The following is a 20,108-nucleotide window of genomic DNA, read 5'->3' on the forward strand; positions in this document are numbered from 1 at the left end:
ATGGGGAGCTGTTTATGGCCTGGTGCATATGTTGCAGCAACAACATGATCACTTCTTGAAAATGAAACATTGTAGATGCTGTTCCATATGGAAGCAGTCTGTGTCTTCCATGTATGGTTCAGCTGTTTTCAGTGACACCTGTGCAACCCCAGGAAAGGTCAAATACTGAAACACGAATTGAATGATTCCATATACACAACCAAATGCCAAAGATACTAAGGGAACAGTTGGGCTGATATTTTTTTCTAGATACTTTCTAAATATGTAGTGTCCAAAAGTGGCTAAAAAAAACCCCTACTCTGAAATAGGGATGTGGAAGAAATTAGTTAAGTTCACATTTTAATGTGAATGTATCCAATTTAGCACCATGCAAACTGAAACTCAGTTATCCTTCAAAATTTACACTTCTCCACTCAAAAAAGGCATACAAAAATGTGTGTATTAGGGAAAATAATGTTCAAAAAAATATGATATGAGGAAAATTGCTTGCAACAAATGTGTATATTAGGCAAAAATGCATGTATTACATGAAATGTGCACAAAATGCATATGAATTTTCATGCGAACTTTAAAATTCTCAAAGTTTGGATCAAACCAAATTTAAGATTGGGAAAATGAAAAACTGAAAGAAACTGAACTTGACAGATTCTTCCAGCCCTACTCTGCAATTATATAAATAGAATACCTGTAATATGAGAACACTGGTAATTAAAACTTTTTAGGTGATATTCTCCTATCAATGGTCATACTTTCAGCATCCTTCTGTGATCATTCTAAGCCTCATAAAAGTGAAGGTTAATCAGGCAAGCAGTTGAGATTATGTAAGCTTTGTTGGCCACAAAGTCAAAAGCCCAATAATAAGAATAAAAGAGCTAGCAGCAAAAACAGCCACTTCCAAAGACCCCCTGGAACTATGTTGCCACCCGTTCGTGCTGATACGCACTTTTGACACCCTCACAGTAGTCATGCATGAAAGGCACCAATCAACAGGTAGTGATGGGAGGAACATCACAGAACCAATTCCACACCTTCCCACATACAATACGCAAATAGGCTGCAGGACCTAACCTTCCCATCATACGTTTTCACAGCCCAGTGGTTAGGAGGCTTACCCTACATACCACCTATAGCAGCCTTCCCCAACCTGGTGCCCTCCAGATGTGTTGGACTACAACTTCCATCATCCAGCATGGCTGGGGATGATAGAAGTTGTAGTCCAACACATCCGGAGGGCGCCAGCCTGCAGATGGCTGGGCTACAGACTTCCTAGTAAAGAGTTTGGTTCCTGCTGTAGTGCACTATTTCCACACAAAAATAAGTACACCACAAAAACACTTACTTGATGTCCACGTCTTTTGTGCACCCTCATTCTATGCAGAGACCCACCAATCTCAATAGCCATGAATACGCTAGCTGGAAGAAGTATGGTATTTTTGGAGATTTGAGAGATTATAATGATTTTATTATATTAAGTGGTATATAAATATTACTAATAAATAAATGTTTCCCAGGTAAAAAAAAATACAGTGCTTTGAGTGCTCAGAAAATTCAGTCTCCCCATAACAAAACTGCTCCTTTGAAAAATAGTATGCAGGTTATACATAACAAATGGGAAACAAATGAACATGATTTGTGCAAAACAAGAATGTGCAGAAAAGCTCTCAGTATCACTGATATCTGGAGACCACAAGGATCTGTTTAGGGTGGTGTGAACTATAGTCTGGCTTAAAAGTTATACATTTTAGTAGAAGGAAAAGGTCAATGAGATCAACTTGTTTGTCTTTCTTGACTGATCTAATTAAAAATTATTCCTAACTTCACTAAAATAGCAAATGAACTTAAGAATGCCACCTTATTAGTAACACTAGAGCTGCCTAATCAAAAGATAGAGAATTGGGAGAGGCTACTCCACGCCTCTTTCTCCCCTCTTCCTGGTAACTTCTAGTATAATAGGAAGCATGATGTGACATCATAACACCATCTGTTTCCTCACACACATGCCAGGTGACAACACCTAATCAAGTGAGATGTGGGGGGGCACAATAATGTCACACCATGAGTTGTGTTATATTAGATGTTACCAGGAAAATGGAACAAACAGACACAGAGCAACAGCAGATCTATGTTTCTTGTTGCATCTACTGCCACCTGGATTTCATTCTTTGGCAAGGTGGTCCTATGGTTTCAGTGTACCAGGCAGTCAAGATGCCAGGGCTTACTCCAGTATAACATAACCAGCAGCAAACCAATAGCTCTAAAATCAAAAGTCAATGTAGCAACACCAACAGATACTCTCAAAGCATCCATGGTAACCCCACTGCGATTTCCTGCCAGCCACAAGCTCACTCATCGATCACACACAATATTATCCATACACACAAGGCACCAATCAAGGAACAGCAATGGCTGAATTACTTTGACATCGCCCAACCCAGCAAGCACACTGCACACCATGCATAACTGGACAATCAGATAAAGACCACAGCACTTCCCTCAATACAGACCACTGTGGCCCAGCAGATGGGAGGGCAGCAATTGATGTCTGGAGCTACAATCTTCAGAGCTCCCTACAGCCATAGACTCAAATCCTTTTGCAGCACTAACACAGACAACATGCTACCCTTTTGCCAGGGAGCTAGACAGGGAATGAAGCAATGCAATAACCCCACACAGAGAGCGCCATAGCCCAGTGGGCAGGGGGGATGCATAGAGAACTCCTGGCCTCTCCTCAAATAAAGATTCAAGCTCTACTTTGGGAATAATGCACACATCTCAGAACAAAACAACGACAGATAGTCTTGTAGCACCTTAAAGACTATCCATCTTCCTAGCTTTGCTATGCAACACCCATAGTGGGAGAGGAAACCATTGTCTTGACTGGACCCTGTATAAATAGAATCAAAGTAACAAATACATTCTAGTTTAGTGATTTCATGTTAAGAGTTTCTCTTTGAAAAACAAAGAAGAGTCTTGTGGCACCTTAAAGTCTAACAGATTTCTTGTGGTATAAGCTTTCATAGGTACAACCCACTTCATCAGATGTGTGATAACATGTTATCTTCAGTCAGCAAATATATATACACATGGATAAGGAGAAAAACATTGTAATCAGAGAGGCCATGGAATGCCAGAGGATGGTCTGACAATTCTGTGTAAAGCTTAAATATATATAAGGTAAGCTCACAACAGCAGTAATTGCTGATAACGCAATCATCCTAGTACTATGAATGTCCTTCTCTCCCCTTCCTCTCCCTGGGACAACCCACCTCACACAAGGATGGTATGGACAGGATCCACACTATTGTTGCAAAAAGACAGATGTGTAGGTATTTAGGACAGCTTAAACTAAGTTGATGAACACTTTGAGTTATGGGATGGAAAGGCTCACAGTAAAGAGAAAACAACGTGAGCCAAGAATGTGGTGCTATGGGATAAAAACCACAATATAATAACAACTTAAAAAGGACCATGCTGGATCAGACTAAGTGTCCATCTAGTCCAGCATTCTGTTCACATAATGGCCAACCAACTGCCTGTGGGAAACCCATAAGTAGGACATAAGTTCAATAGCACACCTCCTGCTCATGTTCCCCAGCAACAGTATATGTGGGCATATTGATACTTGGGGGAGCATTTAGCCATCAAGACTAGTAGCCATTGATAGCCTTATGCTTCATGAATTTGTCTAACCCCTTTTTAAAGTCATTCAAATTGGCCATCACTATGTCTTGTAGTAGCGAATTCCATAGTTTAACTATGCACTGTGTGAAGAAGTACTTCCTTTTATTTGTCCTGAATCTCCCAGCAACCAGCTTCATGGGATGTCCCCAGGTTCTAGTATTATGAGAGAGGGAGCAAAATGTCTCCCTAGCAACATTCTCTACATCATACATAATTCACAACTCTGTCATGTCTCCCCTTATCAGTTTAAGCTGTATTAACATAACATTGTATTGCACTCATGTCCTACTAGTGGGTTTCCAACCAGGCAGCTGGTTGGCCACTGTGTGAACAGAACATCGGACTAGATGGACCCTTAGTCTGATCCAGCATGGCTATTCTTATGTATCTAATACTCAGGAAGTAGTAATAGCTAAAATTAGAAAGAAATACTATTCTTTATAAGATCTCATTTGTGGCCAAATCATCTTCAGTTTGCACATCACATTTCAAGAAGAAAATCAGTAAACAAGAAAGAGATACATCCGTAGTCATTTTAAACAATTAAGCATTGAGGGCAAAGCCATATGTGAAATACTGGAAGGAACCAGAAATGTGTTTAGCATAGAAAAAGTTTCTTAAGGAGATACGTTTTCAAATACACAAGGACTGATGATAAGACAAGGAGCATTGGAAAGTAAATGATGTTATCTGGAGCTACAGTTTAGTTATGGAAGATACTTCCTGAAGTTGTTGTGGAATTTCTTGTAAGTTCTTAAGGAAAAGCTGGTGCGTCAGAAGGTCAAAGGGACCACGAGAGCTGATACCAGCCATCCTGGATTTCTGGCACAAATGGAAGGATTCTTAAGCTCTCCCCAAGGTACAGAAGCCTTCCGGATGGGAACCTTGAATGGTGAATGCCCCAACCCCTTTGCCATGCAAGGAGCCCTTTTGCCTTGATAGGCTCTTGCCCTGGGCCCCTGAATCTTGGAAGCAGCTATCAACAATTGGCTACACATTATGGGCTCCTTCACACTGAGCTTCTATCCTCTGACTGGGATTGGTGCTTCACAGAACTTTACGGGCTCTTTACACGACGCTGTGACCCTGCCGTGAACCTCCAGCGCATCTCCTGCACTAAATGCCCTTTGTTTTGTTTTTAAATAGATCACATACCCCATTGTGTTCCCCTTCAGTTTCCTCCATGAAAAGAGTTAAAGCAGCAAGAAGAGGAGCAAGATCAATGAAAGATGATGGAAGAGTCAAAAAGATGATGGAAGAGTCAGATACGGGGAGAAGGGGGGAAGGAAGCACTTGTAAAGGGAGTCGGTTGTGATCCTGCATTTAAAACGGAAGCAGAAAGCCCTGTTTTAAATGCAGGATTTTACTGGTTGGGGACACCTTTACCTTTACCTTTTTTTAGGCTGGTGTAGAGATGCACTATGATCCAACAGATATATTGGAGCGCTTGCTCGATGATAGCAGATGTTTTTCTGAGTGGCATATGTGCTGCTTCAGCACTTTGCCAATCTCAATGCTAATCCATTCCTTGGTAGTGCAGACAGCAGGTCTGGTAGCAGGGTTGATAGACATGATACAAGTGAAAGCAGCAACTAGGATATGTAAAAACCCCAGGCTATCTGGAGCCTCATCCAGGACCTTTTCCCCCACTTCATTTAGCTAAAGCTCCTCGTGTGGCGCAGAGTGGTAGGTGGCAGTATTGCAACCAAACTCTCCTCACGACCTGAGTTCGATCCCAGCGGAAGCTGGGTCTCAGGTAGCCGGCTCAGGTCGGCTCAGCCCTCCATCCTTCCGAGGTCGGTTAAATGAGTACCCAGCTTGCTGGGGGAAAGGTAGTTAGGGCTGGGGAAGGCAATGGCAAACCACCCCACTATACAGTCTGCCAGGAAAACGCCGAGGAAAAGCGGCGTCCCTCTAGGGGTCAGTAATGACTCGGTGCTTGCACAAGAGGAACCTTTCCTTTACCTTTTTTCTCAGGTTTAGCTTAAGAACTTGGCATGTCAAAAGCTTATCTCTGAGCTACTGCACCATCTGCTGGCCAATAATCACAACATGGTTCACCGACCACTACAGTACTAGGAAGTCAGATTTCCAGTTATCAGAAAAATATACCAGCATCATCTAATAGAAATTATACCAAAGAGTTTATTGTTTAATCAGCATAAAGCAAAACTGTGAAAGGGCTACAAAACCTTTTGCCAGCACCTTTTAAATTGCAGTCCATCATCTATCTACAGCTACCTAAAGCAGACCACCATAACAGCAGGCCTGTTCACCACTCACAGTGCCTCCTACCCTGCCTATTTGTGGGTCCCTGAAGGAATTCCAAATACCCCTTGTTTGTGGGAACCTTCACACAGTGGTTTCTTAATGAGATCATCCTTTCTCACTCATGGTTTTTCCCACGTCCTTTACACATCTTTGCCCTTCTGCTGTCTCGTGTCTTCCCCTCCTTCTACCCGGGTTATTTGAGAACAGGGAAAATTTTGCATTTTCTGTGCTCGCGCATTGAAACTGCCATTTCCTCCCCATGTATTGCTGGCTTTGTGCTACGTCCCATTTTGTGGGGGCGTGTGCTGGGTGAGTGTTGTTGGGAGGGGTTGTGCTGCGTTGTCATGACGGCAAATTTGTGGGAGGGTCTGGACAGGTCGCCAGTCACACTCCAGGTCACAGTTTCCGCTGCTTTCCCATTCCACTGCTGGTGCCATTCAGTGGTGTAGCAGTGCCAGGGTTCGTAGGGATGCAGCCCTGGCACTTTTTTATTAGCAGGGACGCTGACATCACATGCCACCCCCCTCAAGAGTTCCTTTTCCCTCTGAGCTTCCCTGCAATCCTCACAAGAGCTGGGGGAAAATGAATTTGCCCAACAGCAATGTATTTTTCCCTGTTGTAAGGCAAAGTATTTGGGGGATGGCTTGGTCTGGAATGGGCAATTAAGACCCATGAGGTTTACCAAAGACCTGCTCCTGGTGGAGATGAAAACGGATACGCTTGTTGGTATAGATCAACAGAGCCACTTGCATTTTTGGAGTCTCCTTGGGGGTGTGGTTCTGAGGACTGTCAGGGTGCGCACCTGCACTTTCAAGTTTACCACAACACCACTGGTGCCATTGCAGCGTTCATCACAGGTTTCTTGTGAAGGTTTCTTCGGAAGGTGCACTGGAGTGGTGGTGCAGTCTAGAGGACTTGCACTAACACCGCACCTGGTTCCCTTCTGCTTCACCCATGGCTGAGATGGGAGCTGCTGCTGCTGCTCCAAATAGCTGCAATGGCCGCAGCATCTCCTGGCGAGTCCAGGAAATTCTTGACCCTTGACATCTGGGGCGAGAGTAAAATTCAGGAGCCGGGTTGCCATCCAATTGTCTTTTGCAGGGGGTGGGGTCACCACCCTCATTCACAGCACAGCAATCAATGATCGGTGGGGGGAGGGACAAGTGGCCAGGCGCCACCAAAGAACTGCTACCGCACTCCACATGTAAAGGTTACTCGCACTTCTGTCCCGATTTTTCCGCTCCACCTACCTGTGTAAAGGTGTACTATAAGATATGCCTGTGTACAGGGTTAGTCTTGATCCCGAAAAGGGTCCAGAAGCAGAAGAACCACTTTGTTGCGGGATAAAATGCCAGGTGTGAAGGAGCCCTGCGACTCTTTTCCTACATCTTTTTGAGATCATCCGTGGTTCATCCCAGCCCACCAAAAGCAGGAGTGGGGAGAGGAGAATGCTTTTATTACCTGTAACATCTCATTGCTCCTGCTCTGCTCCCTAGATTAAGAGGCATATAGTGGAGTTCATGTCAGTTTTTCCAACTTGTTACAGGCAACCAGTCAAGCTGCATGGCCAGCATGTGCCTAAGAAGTCTTCAATGATGTGAATTGCTGAGAGAGTGAATGCCTTGTATAGGGTTGCCACAAAAGCCAGGGAAGACCAAGAGAGATAAGGAAGTGGAGATGGAGAGAGTGAAAGCAAAAACAGAGACTGAAGGAAGGGGGAACCAGGGACATAACCAGCCTAAATGTTCAGGAGAGGGGGCACCGAAAAAGTAGGTACAGCTCCAGTTCATCTGGTTTGCAGGCCTTTTAAAGACAAAATTGTAAACTGTTTTTTTTAATGTTTGTTTGTAAAAAAAACAAATTCGAGCCAGAGGAAATTTGGGGGACCTGGTACCCCCACTCCACCCCTGGGGGGAACTGCAATGGGTTGCAAAAAGACTTGTGGGGTAGGGAAAGAGATGAATAGGGGGAACAGAGATGAAGACCACAGAGACAAATAATGGTGCAGAGAGAGTCCTATGGCATATGGGGGGGGGGAGAGATGGGTGAGGAAATGGGGTAGTGGAGATACTTTATTCACAAGTGGAGAGTGCAGGTAGGTAATTTTAGACTCTGGAATTAATGGACTTAGGGTCTTTTTATGGCCAGGTGTATTACTTCAGTCCTGAAGCACACAACTAACATTTATCTTCCCCTCCCACTGCCATTCCATGCTTTAAAACAGCTTCTACATTCCTGATACGTTAGATCAATTTTCCAACCCTGTTGTTGTTTTTTAAAGAAACTCTCTGAGCATGTATACTTTGCACTTAAACCATAACACCGTCATGACTGAAGGAATAAAATGGGTTTTGCTTCTGTTGCCCTGATGCTAAACACATTTGCTTGGGAACAAGCACATTTTTGTTGTGGAAAAGGGGAATATATTTTGGAAGTAGAAATAATTAAATGAGCATACATAACCATGTACATGCCTGGCTGGCCATCCCCTGACTATAACATGTAAAAAAAAAAAAAGGATGTTGCAGTCAGTACTGTCAGCCCCAGTGGGTCCTGGACATGTCTATGCTGGTCCAGGTCCTGACACTGGGTCTGTTTGCCACAGCCACCATCATCTGCCACTCTCTCAGTGGTCGTTGGAAGGGGGGCTGGGCTGTGGAGCCCTGGACTTTGGCTTCAAGGACTAGCCCTAGATGCACCACTGTGTGAAATAGGGAAAAAGAGGGAGACAGTTGAGAGATGGGGATGCAGAGAGATCTGTGGGTAGACAAACAGAAAAGGGCAGTAACAAAGTGGAGTGTAGAGAGCTTTCTGCAAGGATAGGAGAGAGCTATCAAGTCATGTGACACAAAGAGAGAAAGGCTGTAAACAAATAAAAAGAAAATACAAACACAACTTTGTAACAAAAAAGGATTTCCTTGGTTAACATGCAGTTGTAATAAGATGATGATGATGATGATGATGTTGCAGGCTTCTCATGTTTTTGACATGGGTATACGGAAGATCTGTATAGGAAGGATAATAATATTGGGGATAGATTTGACAGTGTGGTTAGTGAGCTAGAGCCAGACATCCTAAAGAGTGAGGTTGAATGGGCTTTAAGAAGCATTGCTAATAACAAGGCAGCAGGAGATGACGGTATCCCAGCTGAACTTTTTAAAATCTTGCAAGATGATTCTGTCAAGGTGATGCATGCCATATGCCAGCAAATTTGGAAAACAGAAGAATGGCCAACAGATTGGAACAAACCAACATATATCCCCATACCAAAAAAGGGAAGCACCAAAGAATGTTCAAACTATTGAACAGTGGCACTTATTTCACATGCCAGTAAGGTAATGCTCAAGATCTTGCAAGGTAGACTCCAGCAATTCATGGAATGAGAATTGCCAGATGTACAAGCTGGGTTTCGAAAAGGCAGAGGAACTAGAGACCAAATTACCAATATCCACTGGATAATGGAGAAAGCCAGGGAGTTTCAGAAAAACATCTCTTTCTGTTTTATTGACTATTCTAAAGCCTTTGACTGTGTGGATCATCACAAATTGTGGCAAGTTCTTGGTGGTATGGGGATACCAAGTCATCTTGTCTGCCTCCTGAGGAATCTGTATAACGACCAAGTAGCAACGGTAAGAACAGACCACGGAACAACGGACTGGTTTAAGATTGGGAAAGGAGTACGGCAGGGTTATATACTCTCACCCTACCTATTCAACCTGTATGCAGAACACATCATGCGATGTGCTGGGCTTGATGAAGCCAAGGCTGGAGTTAAAATCGCTGGAAGAAACATTAGCAATCTCAGATATGCAGATGATACCACTTTGATGGCTGAAAGTGAGGAGGCGCTGAGGAACCTCATGACAAAGGTGAAAGAAGAAAGTGCAAAAGCTGGGTTGCAGTTAAACCTCAAAAAAACCAAGATTATGGCAACCAGCTTGATTGATAACTGGCAAATAGAGGGAGAAAATGTGGAGGCAGTGACAGACTTTGTCTTTCTAGGTGCAAAGATTACTGCAGATGCTGACTGCAGCCAGGAAATCAGAAAACGTTTACTTCTTGGGAGGACAGCAATGACAAATCTCGATAAAATAGTGAAGAGCAGAGACATCACACTGACAACAAAGGTCTGCATAGTTAAAGCAATGGTATTCCCCATAGTAACCTATGGCTGTGAGAGCTGGACCATAAGGAAGGCTGAGCGAAGGAGGATAGATGCTTTTGTACTGTGGTGTTGGAGGAAAATTCTGAGAGTGCCTTGGACTGCAAGAAGATCAAACCAGTCCATACTCCAGGAAATAAAGCCAGACTGCTCACTTGAGGGAATGTTATTAAAGGCAAAACTGAAGTACTTTGGCCTCATAATGAGAAGATAGGACACCCTGGAGAAGATGCTGATGCTAGGGAAAGTGGAAGGCAAAAGGAAGAGGGGCCGACCAAGGGCAAGATGGATGGATGATATTCTGGAGGTGACAGACTCAAGCTTGGGGGAGCTAGGGGTGGCAATGGCTGACAGGAAGCTCTGGCGTGGGCTGGTCCATGAAGTCACAAAGAGTCGGAAGCGACTGACCGAATAAACAACAAACACCCCTGAACTAGAGCAATGACAAAAGCAGACAATGGGAAACTTTTTGTCGAACTCTCATCAGGATTCAGGGTGTCTCTACATTAATGGAAAATTCTGCAGCCCTACTGGAGCAGTTTGCTTCCGTTTCTGTGGCACGGTTAGGATTGGGTCCTTTAGATGATGAACGTGAAGTGGGATCAAAAACACCCTTTCGCAGTAGTCTTACCAGGGCTTTCAATATTTTTCAATGAAACCGCGCCATCTAGTGGTGGAATTCTCACAGCATGCTGGCACTACACACTGCGGAAATGGTGGAGGTCTTTTATATTCCAGTTTATATCTAATATTTTTTAAAGTGGGATAACCGAAAAAACCACGGAAGACATCCTGGAGGTTGTCGACATTGTGTAAACGTCCTGCAAACTTCCATCAGCAGCCAGTCAGGAGCGCATAATAAATGCCTCATGTAGTAACGGCCCCAGATTCTGACTCCTGGGAGGTGGTGATTTTTCATGGCTGTAGTTTTTATCAATTCAGTTCAAGCTCTAGAAATATGCCACGCCCCATTAGTACAAAGCAAAAGCAATGACTAAATGAGATTGTGGGAGATCCATGCTCCTGTGTTATTGTTTTTCAGCTTGCAGGGGAGGAATTGGACCAGGAGGGCAGGAGGAGAGGTGAGCCTTTCTCCCCTGCACCATTTTTCTGATCAAAATCACCCCCCTCAAAAAAGCTGCTATTCACCCCATGGAGGCAAACATACAGGTCATCATGGGACTTGTTTGTAGTCCCCCTCCCCTCCCCCACGGCAAATAGCAGCTTTGGCAAGGGTGATTTCAAACAGGGAAATAGCAAACGTTTTAAGTGCCCTCTCTGGCATCACAACCCTGATCTGATTTGCACTGCACTGCCCCCCATGGCTGCTTTTAATTTAAAAACATCAAAAGCAGGAGATCTGATCATAGAACTCCTTCTGTCTTGTCTAGTTTGGCCCAGAGATTGCTATTAATCTTAGTTTACGATATTCTGTACAGCAGGGGAAATTCTTTCCACCTTGATGTGATGTCCGCTCTTGTTGATTGTTAAGATGACAGAGGGATTGATCAGCTGCTGCTGCAACTTTGCTGCTCCATCCTAATTTGGCTGGGTTTACCCCTTCAGTTACTGGAGTGTAGACTGTAGATTGATGTGGCAATGCAAGGCATGCTACTTTCACAAAATGCTTGCCTTCCTTTCAGGGGCCTCAGTCACGTGCAGCTCACTGTGATCTTGTTCCCTCCTTTTTCTTTTAGGGCTAAACTACATGAGTGGTGATTCCACATGCACAGTATGTAAATAGTAAAGGTTTGTATATATGTATGGTGGCTGGTATGTATCTGGAATGATTGACAGGTGAGTGTGAGGCGGGGTTTGGCAGAGTGTGGGCAAGAACAACAGTTTGGCAAGTGGAAGAAAGGGGGAGTGGCTGAGTGAGAATGGAATGCAGTGTGATTGGATGAGAGCTTGTGCAGAAAAAGGTGGGGTGATTGCTTCTAGAGAGTCAGAGAAGCCTGGGAGTAAGGTAGATTGGGTACAGCTAGGGGAGGAAGGCTTACCTCCGGGTCCAGGGGGGTGTCCGCAGGGGGGGAGGTGATCTGTCCCTCTCCCCCAGAATCCTAGCCAGCTGGCTCTACTCCACGGCAATTCCATAGAGCTGCCAGCCGGCTCCGGAGTGCCACCAAAACGGCCGCCATTGATTGCCATATTGCTGGCTCAGCCTTGCTGGGTGGATTGACTGCAGACGCAAATGGCATCCACTACGCCATTTGCGGCCGTAAAGGTCGTTGTTGTTGTTGTTCAGTCGTGTCCAACTCTTCGTGACCCCATGGACCATAGCACGCCAGGCCTTCCTGTCCTGCGCTGTCTCTCAGAGTGTGCTCAAGTTCATATTCATTGCATCGGTGATGCTATCTAGCCATCTCATCCTCTGCCATCCCCTTCTCCTTTTGCCTTCAGTCTTTCCCAGCATCAGGGTCTTTTCCAGAGAGTTACGGCCGCAAATGGCATAGTGGATGCCATTTGCGTCTGCAGTCAATCCTTCCAGCCAGCGATGCAGCAATGGCGGCCATATCACTAGCGCTCTGGAGCCGGCCAGGAGGGATGATTCGGCTGGTGAGGATTCCTCCTGGAGGCGGAGATCAGTCTTCCGATCCTCCATGGAATCTGGGGGGCCAGATTCTTTTGAATCCGGCCTCATTGGGGTCCGTGGAGGATTTCTCTCCCATGCCTAGGTACAGCTGGATAAGTCTGAGATTAGATTGGGAGATAAGAGTGAGAACATCTAGTGAGATAGTCTGTGGGATAGAGAGTGTATCAAACAGTGTGAGAGAGAGTGTGAGAGGTTCTGAACATAGAACTAAAAGCAAGAGTTATACTGTGCAGTTTATAGTGTTGCCTTATTTTAATCATCATCCCTGATTTCCTTTCCTCATCCCAACCCAGTTCCTATTTCCAATCCTATTGTACCAAATAAACCTTCTTTGTTTTCAATTTAAAAAGACAGTTTCCTTTTTTAGTTATTAGGAAGGGTTTCGTGGAATAACCCCCACGTGCTGGCTGCTTGGTCCTTGCTACCAAAAAGAACGAAAGCAGCTCTAAAAGGGTTATATGCAGCAATTGAGAGAGTGGTGAAGCATCACAATACACAAACAGAGGGTTGTGGGTGAGAGCCTAAAAGTGGCAGTGTGAGGAGAGGCACTGATCAAAGCACTTGACCTGGTGACTAGAAGTAGGATCGTGAGTGATCAAAATGGGCTCAAGACCTCACAACATGTTATGTTAAATATGTGGCATGCAGATGAACCCAACTTTCATCTTAATCTTCCAGTAAGCATGTGCACAGGGCCTCAATCCAGATCGGGACCAGCAGGCATGGGAAGGGGAGCTTTAAACCTTCCCACCCATTTGCTTTCCCCCCCTTAAGTTTGCCCCCGCTGCACCAATGGAGGTTTCTCTCTCTCTTTTTAGTCACCATGCAGAGAGGCAAATTTAGGTGGAGGAAGTGGCTGGATGGGAAGGCTCAAAGTTCACAACCCATTTGTGCTGGTCCCAATCTGGATTAGGGCTCCACATGCTTACTTGAAAGGAAAAGAGAAGGTCAGATCATCTGCAAGCCACATATTTAATGTAGCGTGTGGTTTAGCCCTTAGTCTGTCTGTCCCCTGCCATGCAAGTGAGCCCCATCAGCCAAGCAAGCTTCTCAGTGCTGACAAATTTGTGGAGACCCTTTTTTTCTTGACTTGGGGAGCCTCAAGTCACTGCGACCCAAAAAAAGTTTGAAAAACCACTCGCTATATGAGGCCAACTCCCCATTCCCAATCACTATGAAGCACTAACTTCAAAAAACCATTCTGCAGCTTCTCCCACACCTTTTGAGGCTGCTGGAGCCTGGAAAAGAAAGTTGAATGTTGGCAAAGTGTTTAATGGGCATCACTTCTGGGAGAGTGACTGATCCACAGTTGCTAAAGGCAAAATTTCATTGGGAGGTACCCTCAAATAAAGTCTTCATGAACGTCTGACATAAAGCATAAACTAGCTTTCTGCTCAGAGGGTATGTGTGGGCTAGAAAAGGAACTCTTTTTTCCTTCATTACAGCAAGGATCGATGTCCAGTTGCTTGGAAGTAACGGGCTGTACTTTGTAAGTGTTATTCAGCAGATAAGGAGTGGTTTCTCTCCATTTCCTCCTTAGAGTCTCTGGCAGAAAGACAACCACACTCCCTTTTGCCTCTCTTCACTCTCCTCCCTTCAGAGAATTGGCTTTACAACTGGATTGTAAAATAATCCAGCTGTTCCTATGGTGACTTGCTGGCACCAATACAGGATGACACCATCAAGCAAAAACCTGGCCTGTTCATTCCCAGCACCCAACTTTGTTTGTTTTGGATGAGGTTGTGTATGTCTACTATTTTTGAAGCAGGTCAAGTACATGTCTAAATGCTTGAAGGGAAAGGGTGAAATCCCAGAGAGATTCCAAGTAAACTGCTGTCTCTGCCACCTTTTCTGTCTCACCCTTATCTGATGCTATGGGAAAAAATACCTCTACAGATCTTGCATCACAGCCTTTGGAACCTGTGTTATTTAAATTCCATGATCTCTTCATTTCAGTGAGAGTTGACAGTAGCATGGCCAGATGCAAAAGAGGATGGGCCCTCTGGAACTTCAATAGTTGTGTAGGAAAGGAATGTGCAGAAGGTGCATCATGATCTACCGATAGATCTGGGGAGGATTTGCAGTAATCCCAGAGGATTTCTGGCTCTTACATTTTTAACAACAGCAACAACAAAATGACTCTCTCTTGCTCTAAATTATATTCTTGAAATTAGGAAAGACTTGAGGGGGAAGGGACCAGGATTTTTGTGTGGAAGGACAGTATGTTCTGTTCATTTCCTGGGCTCAGAATTCTTTAATTTTAAGTATGTCTTTTTCACACATTCCAGATAGCGGATCTCAAGATTCTACCAAAACCCCCCAATAAACTAGATATTCAACTTTCTGGGCCTAGTGATCCCTGTGAGGTGGATCACTATTTTACATATGTTACTTGTCCACAATCAGTAATGAATTATGCCCTATTCGGGTGTCTGTCTTTGTGCGCACCAGCTTCACTTCAGATGTTCACGCATTTAGTGAGGTGGGATTCTAAGAGTGTTCAGATGAAGGTGCTTAGAATTCTCCCTGTAGTCAGGAACCCTGCTTGGGCCAGGTTGCCAATCACTGGGAGGCTTCTAAATACATTCAGCTGAACATGCTCAGAAACTGCCTTTGGACGTTTGTGTTCTATGTGCAAAAGTTTGACACTTCCTCCAACAGGGACGTTGTGGGTGGAACAGGGATGGACAAATCTGTTAATTTCAGTTTTTCTCAGTTTCTCGTTTTTCTATTTTTCCAATCTTAAGCTTGGTTTGTCCTGTTTCCACATCAAATTGAGATTTTTTAAAAAGTTTGCACAAACATTCACACACATTTCCCTGTGCATTTCTCTGCACAGTTTTGCCCCATATATGCATTTTAGAAAATAAGTTTTCCCTAATACAAAGCCTTTTTAGCATTATTTTCCCTAATATGCACCATTTTGTAGGCACTTTCCCCTAATATATGCATTTTTGTACACTTTTTAATTGGACAACTCCATTGCAAAATTCAGATAAGTGTGACTTTTAAAGGATAACTGAATTTTGGGTTCTAAATAGGTTCGAAAGTGCGGGATGGGGGGGAAGACTAGTCAAACTGATTTCAAATTGGCATCAGCGTTCAGAATCTGAAGTGACACTGCCTATGAGGAAATTCTGAGAAGGCTGAACCAAGAATATACTCCAATATATTAGAATGCAGGATGAGAAAAGAGGAAGAATGGAGAGAGATTATTGGCCAGGACTTTATAGAGCAGAGGAACATCATGGAAAAGGGACATATATGCTTGGAACTCTGCAAGAAAAAATGCCATGCGCCCCAGGGGAATCCCACCAATCAACCCAAACCCTGTGAGCCATGCATATTATGTAAATCAAGGAGGTTACGTGAATGCATTCAGTTTGCATGGTTTGCGCTTTAGTCTTGGATAGTGTGGACATTTTGGACAGGACTGAGATGATGGTCATTGGTAAAGTACTAGAGAGCAGCGTTCCCCAACCTGGTGCCCTTCAGATGTATTTGACTACGAACCCCATAATTCCTTACCGTTGGCCCATGGCTATGCTGGCTAGGGGTGATGGGTGTTGCTTTCTAACACATCTGGAAAGCACCAGGTTGGGGAAGGCTATGCAAGAGTGCTGGGTAAGATAAAGATGACAAGCTCCAAAGCAGGGGATACAGTACTAAGGAAAAGACTGGAAAGTGAGAAGGAGGAAGAAATTATTCATGTGCTATTGCACCAACTTCTTTTAGCTCTCTTCCAAACACAGAGATTACCCACATGCCACTAAATAGGGCTGGCTGAAAGCAACCACTAGATCAGAGCAGTTGCTCCATCCTCCATGTGGGAGGCCTCTGCTGGATTCCAGTAGCCACAAGCATATGCTAAGAGCCCTAAACCAATAAAAATGCCATGATGGTCTACAGTCAGCACAACAAGAAATACCACACCTACGCATCATCTGACACCAAACAACATAGGATTTATGGCTTCTGCATAATCACTAAATTTTAACCACCAACATGCAGGGTTGTGCGCCACCACCACTATATCTCATGCCACCTCTCATCCACAATGAAGGAGAGGAAAATTGATGCATGATAGGCTACTGATATTTTTTCTGCGTAGACAGTGGAAGAAACTTCAGACACTTTTGTTCTCTTTCTGAAGCCACAAAAGTCTTGTAGTCCTAAAGACCACGATTTCAGAATCTCTTCAGGATCTTCATCTTCTGAGTTTCTGAGCACAGACAAATATCTGGCCCAGAAATTTCATTCCTGAAAATCACAGCATATTTTATAACAGGGATGGGCAACTTGTAGTCTCCAGAGTTTTTGGCCTACAACTCCCATTATCTCTCATCATTGGCCATGGTAGCTAGGGCTGATGGAATTGTAGGCCAAAACATATGAAGGGCCACAAGTTGCCCACCCATTTTATAAACTTCTGCTCCTCATAGCTATTGAGATAGATTTCCAAATCTATGAGTTACTGTTGCTTATAACACCTGTAGTTTATGTCCAATGCAGGGCAGGAGAAGCACGGAGGGGATCATCCCCTCCGTGCTTCAGCCGCCCTGCATTTGTGGCTAGACAGCCGATTTCAGCTGTCTAGCCGCGGGAAGGTGGAGTGGGGGAAGCGGCTGCCAGACGGCACGTTGGATGGGTCGTACCAGCATTTCCACCTTCCCCGCCCTGGAATGCCCCGTTTCCGCTGCTCCACACTCCTCTTCCGAGCAGGAGCGTGGGCCGTTCTGAGCTGCCTCTGAGCCAGCATGGGGGAGGGGGAAGGTCAGTTCTCAGGGAACTGACCTCAGAGCACAGGCTCCAAGGTCGGTTCCCAGAAACCGACATATCCTATGGCCGTTTAGCCACCAGTGGCATAGGGTTGCTTCCTAACTTATTTAATGACAGATGTACAATGCAACAACATTATATGTAAGCCTCTAATGTGACCTCCATTTAGGTTTTCTTTTCTTTTTAAAAAATTTATTTACTACATTTCTATACCACCTAATAGCTGAAGCTCTCTTGATGGTTCACCACAATTATTAAAACCATAAAATACAAAGTAAGAGACAATATAAAAGTTTAAAACTACAGTATAAAATAAAAACCAAAATAAAACCTAGCAGCAATGCAAAGATTTAAAATACAGTAACAGATTTAAAAGAACAGAAACTGAAAGACCAAAATGCCTGGGAAAATAAGGTCTTCACCTGGCACCTGAAAGACCACACCATAGGCATCAGGTGAGACTCTCTGGGAAGCTCATTCCACAACCAGGATGCCCAGAAAAGGCCCTCTTCTTAGTAGGCACCCACCTCACTTCTTTGGCAGGGGCTCCCAGAGAAGGACCACTGAGGAGGATCTTATAGTCCTGGCAGGTGTAAATGGGAGGAGACAATCTTTCAGGTAACCTGGCCCCAAGCCATTTAGGGCTATTTTGGACCAGCTGACATTTCCAAACCATTTTCAAAGTCAGCCTCACATATAAGACATTGCAGTAAATTCTTACTTCCCTATTATTGGGGGTGGGTGGCGTGGGAGGTTCCTTAGGGTTCCCTTTGTTCCCAGTCTCAGATATGAAAAGGCCAGCAATTTGTACCTTCATTTCCACAAACCTGGTTAAGCTAAATAGTCGTTCTCCTTATCTGGTTCTTTCTTTCAGCTTCAGAAATACTTCTTGCCAGTTGGGCACTCAACATGACAAAGAAAAGGTGAAACTGCCTTTGTAATTGTATCTGTCCTCCCAGAAGGAGAAAACTGGACAAACCCGTTTAGTAGAGATTCCCCATGGAATGACCCAGAAAGAAAGGAGGCTTACGAGGGGCCTTCACCAGCTAATCTGGTTCGTAGAAAATTTATGTTCTTTTTACCTGGGAGCTGAGCACAAAGCAGTTACTACAAACTGTGGAGACCCTGACCTTCAAACACATCACAAAACAATGCCAAGGTTTGTGATGTGTGAGCCTTTGAGCTTCTCTGGTGTCAAATAGCAGCAACTGTATTTTCTTTTGATGTTACTGTGTCAGGTTTGTACACCTAACCCCACCATGCCGACAGAAAGGCTGGACATGCCCACAACCACTGCAGAGAACTATGGGAGGACCCCCTGAACTCAGAGAAGTAATCCCGCCATTGAAGACCCATGATCAGAGGCTGCAACCAGCGAAAGACTGGCCTAGCTCCCAGTGGCTATACACAAGGCAAGGCTGAGCCTGCCATGCTCTTTATCTTTGGACATTCACTATCCTGACTTGGATCGCTAGAACTGTTACTCCTGCACTCCAGAAAGAACTTGCATGCCATATGATATACTATTTGCTATAATCGCCTACCAAACTTCATTATGCATGCAGCTGCATTTCCCAGGAACAACGTACGCTGTGTCACTTCCTGTAACTTAGCTTGAAATATTATCTTATAAAAATGGTTTTAATCCTTATTCCTAGTTATTGCTTCTTGTATGAACACCTAGTGAACATTTTCTTTTGATTTGCTACAATGAGGTATCAGGTATTGCAGATTAAGGGGTGAGGGGACCTGAGGTGAACTGATAAAATGTTGGAATACCACTCTCTACAAAGGTAGTGTTCCCGTTCTGATTTTTCACACATACCCAGAAGAGCTCTGGCCTGGGGGTTCTGGGTCCAGGGATAAACACCTGGATGGTAAAAGTTTTAGAGGAGCTTGTTCTGGAGTCAGGGTCTTGATGATCAGAGGATGGCAAATGGAAGCTTGCTTGGGACAGTTTAAAAAGCAGCCAACCTCACCTGGACTTGATGGTTTGAAAGATTCTCCTACTTAAAAAAAGAAAAACCATCTGAAATATTTCAGAATAAAAATATTAAAAAGAAGCAAGTATATGCAATATATCGGCATGAATTTACCAAACTGCATAGTTATACTACACTCAGAATTTAGGTTTTCTTGCTGCAGCATTTTGTTTTGAGAGGAGGTAGAATGTTAATTGCAACACACACACAGTTTTCTATATGGTTAAGTTCCTGCTTGTCAAACATTTGGCAGTATTGCATTACAGTGACCTTGGTACACTTGTATCCCAATAAGATTCCCACCTTTTACTGACCATTATAGTCAGTCTCATTCTTGAATGCCTCTTCAGTTTCTTTGACAACATGTAGTATGTGTGGGAAAATCTCTCCCAGGAAATCCATAAAGCTACCACATTATCCCTTAAAGTCCTTTCTAAAAGTTCCTTCTTAAAGTTCTTTTCTCCCACACTGCCTACCAAACTGCCAAATAACTATGGCTTACCATTCAAAACATACTCATTTCACTATCACCTAAACAATACGGGCTTTTTCTTTCCAACACTTGTTCAATCTTGTCATAAACCAACATTATAAGCCCTTTGGGTTGAAGACTGTCATTTTCCTTTATGGAAGATATGAA

The 20,108-nt window shown here is 44.1% G+C and overlaps 1 protein-coding gene across 2 annotated transcripts in view; it reads left to right on the forward strand.

The window, feature by feature from the left end:
- LOC146357189 (uncharacterized) overlaps positions 1-19,137 on the forward strand; it is a 48,837-nt gene extending 29,700 nt beyond the window's left edge. The window contains exons 4-6 of one of the 2 annotated variants that reach the window (XM_084827081.1): positions 11,812-11,846; positions 14,153-14,196; positions 18,361-19,135. In XM_084827081.1, the coding sequence (XP_084683207.1) occupies positions 11,812-11,846; positions 14,153-14,196; positions 18,361-18,427 (146 nt within the window). In that variant the 3' untranslated portion in view covers positions 18,428-19,135. Of the gene's footprint in view, positions 1-11,811; positions 11,847-14,152; positions 14,197-18,360 lie in introns of both variants that reach the window. The other variant, XR_014786621.1, reaches the window with a different exon arrangement.
- The last annotated feature ends 971 nt before the right edge of the window (positions 19,138-20,108 follow it).

Source organism: Heloderma suspectum, chromosome 1, assembly GCF_057233095.1.
Source record: "Heloderma suspectum isolate Gila_16-S chromosome 1, 16-S_ref, whole genome shotgun sequence".
NCBI classification, from domain to species: Eukaryota; Metazoa; Chordata; class Lepidosauria; order Squamata; family Helodermatidae; genus Heloderma; species Heloderma suspectum.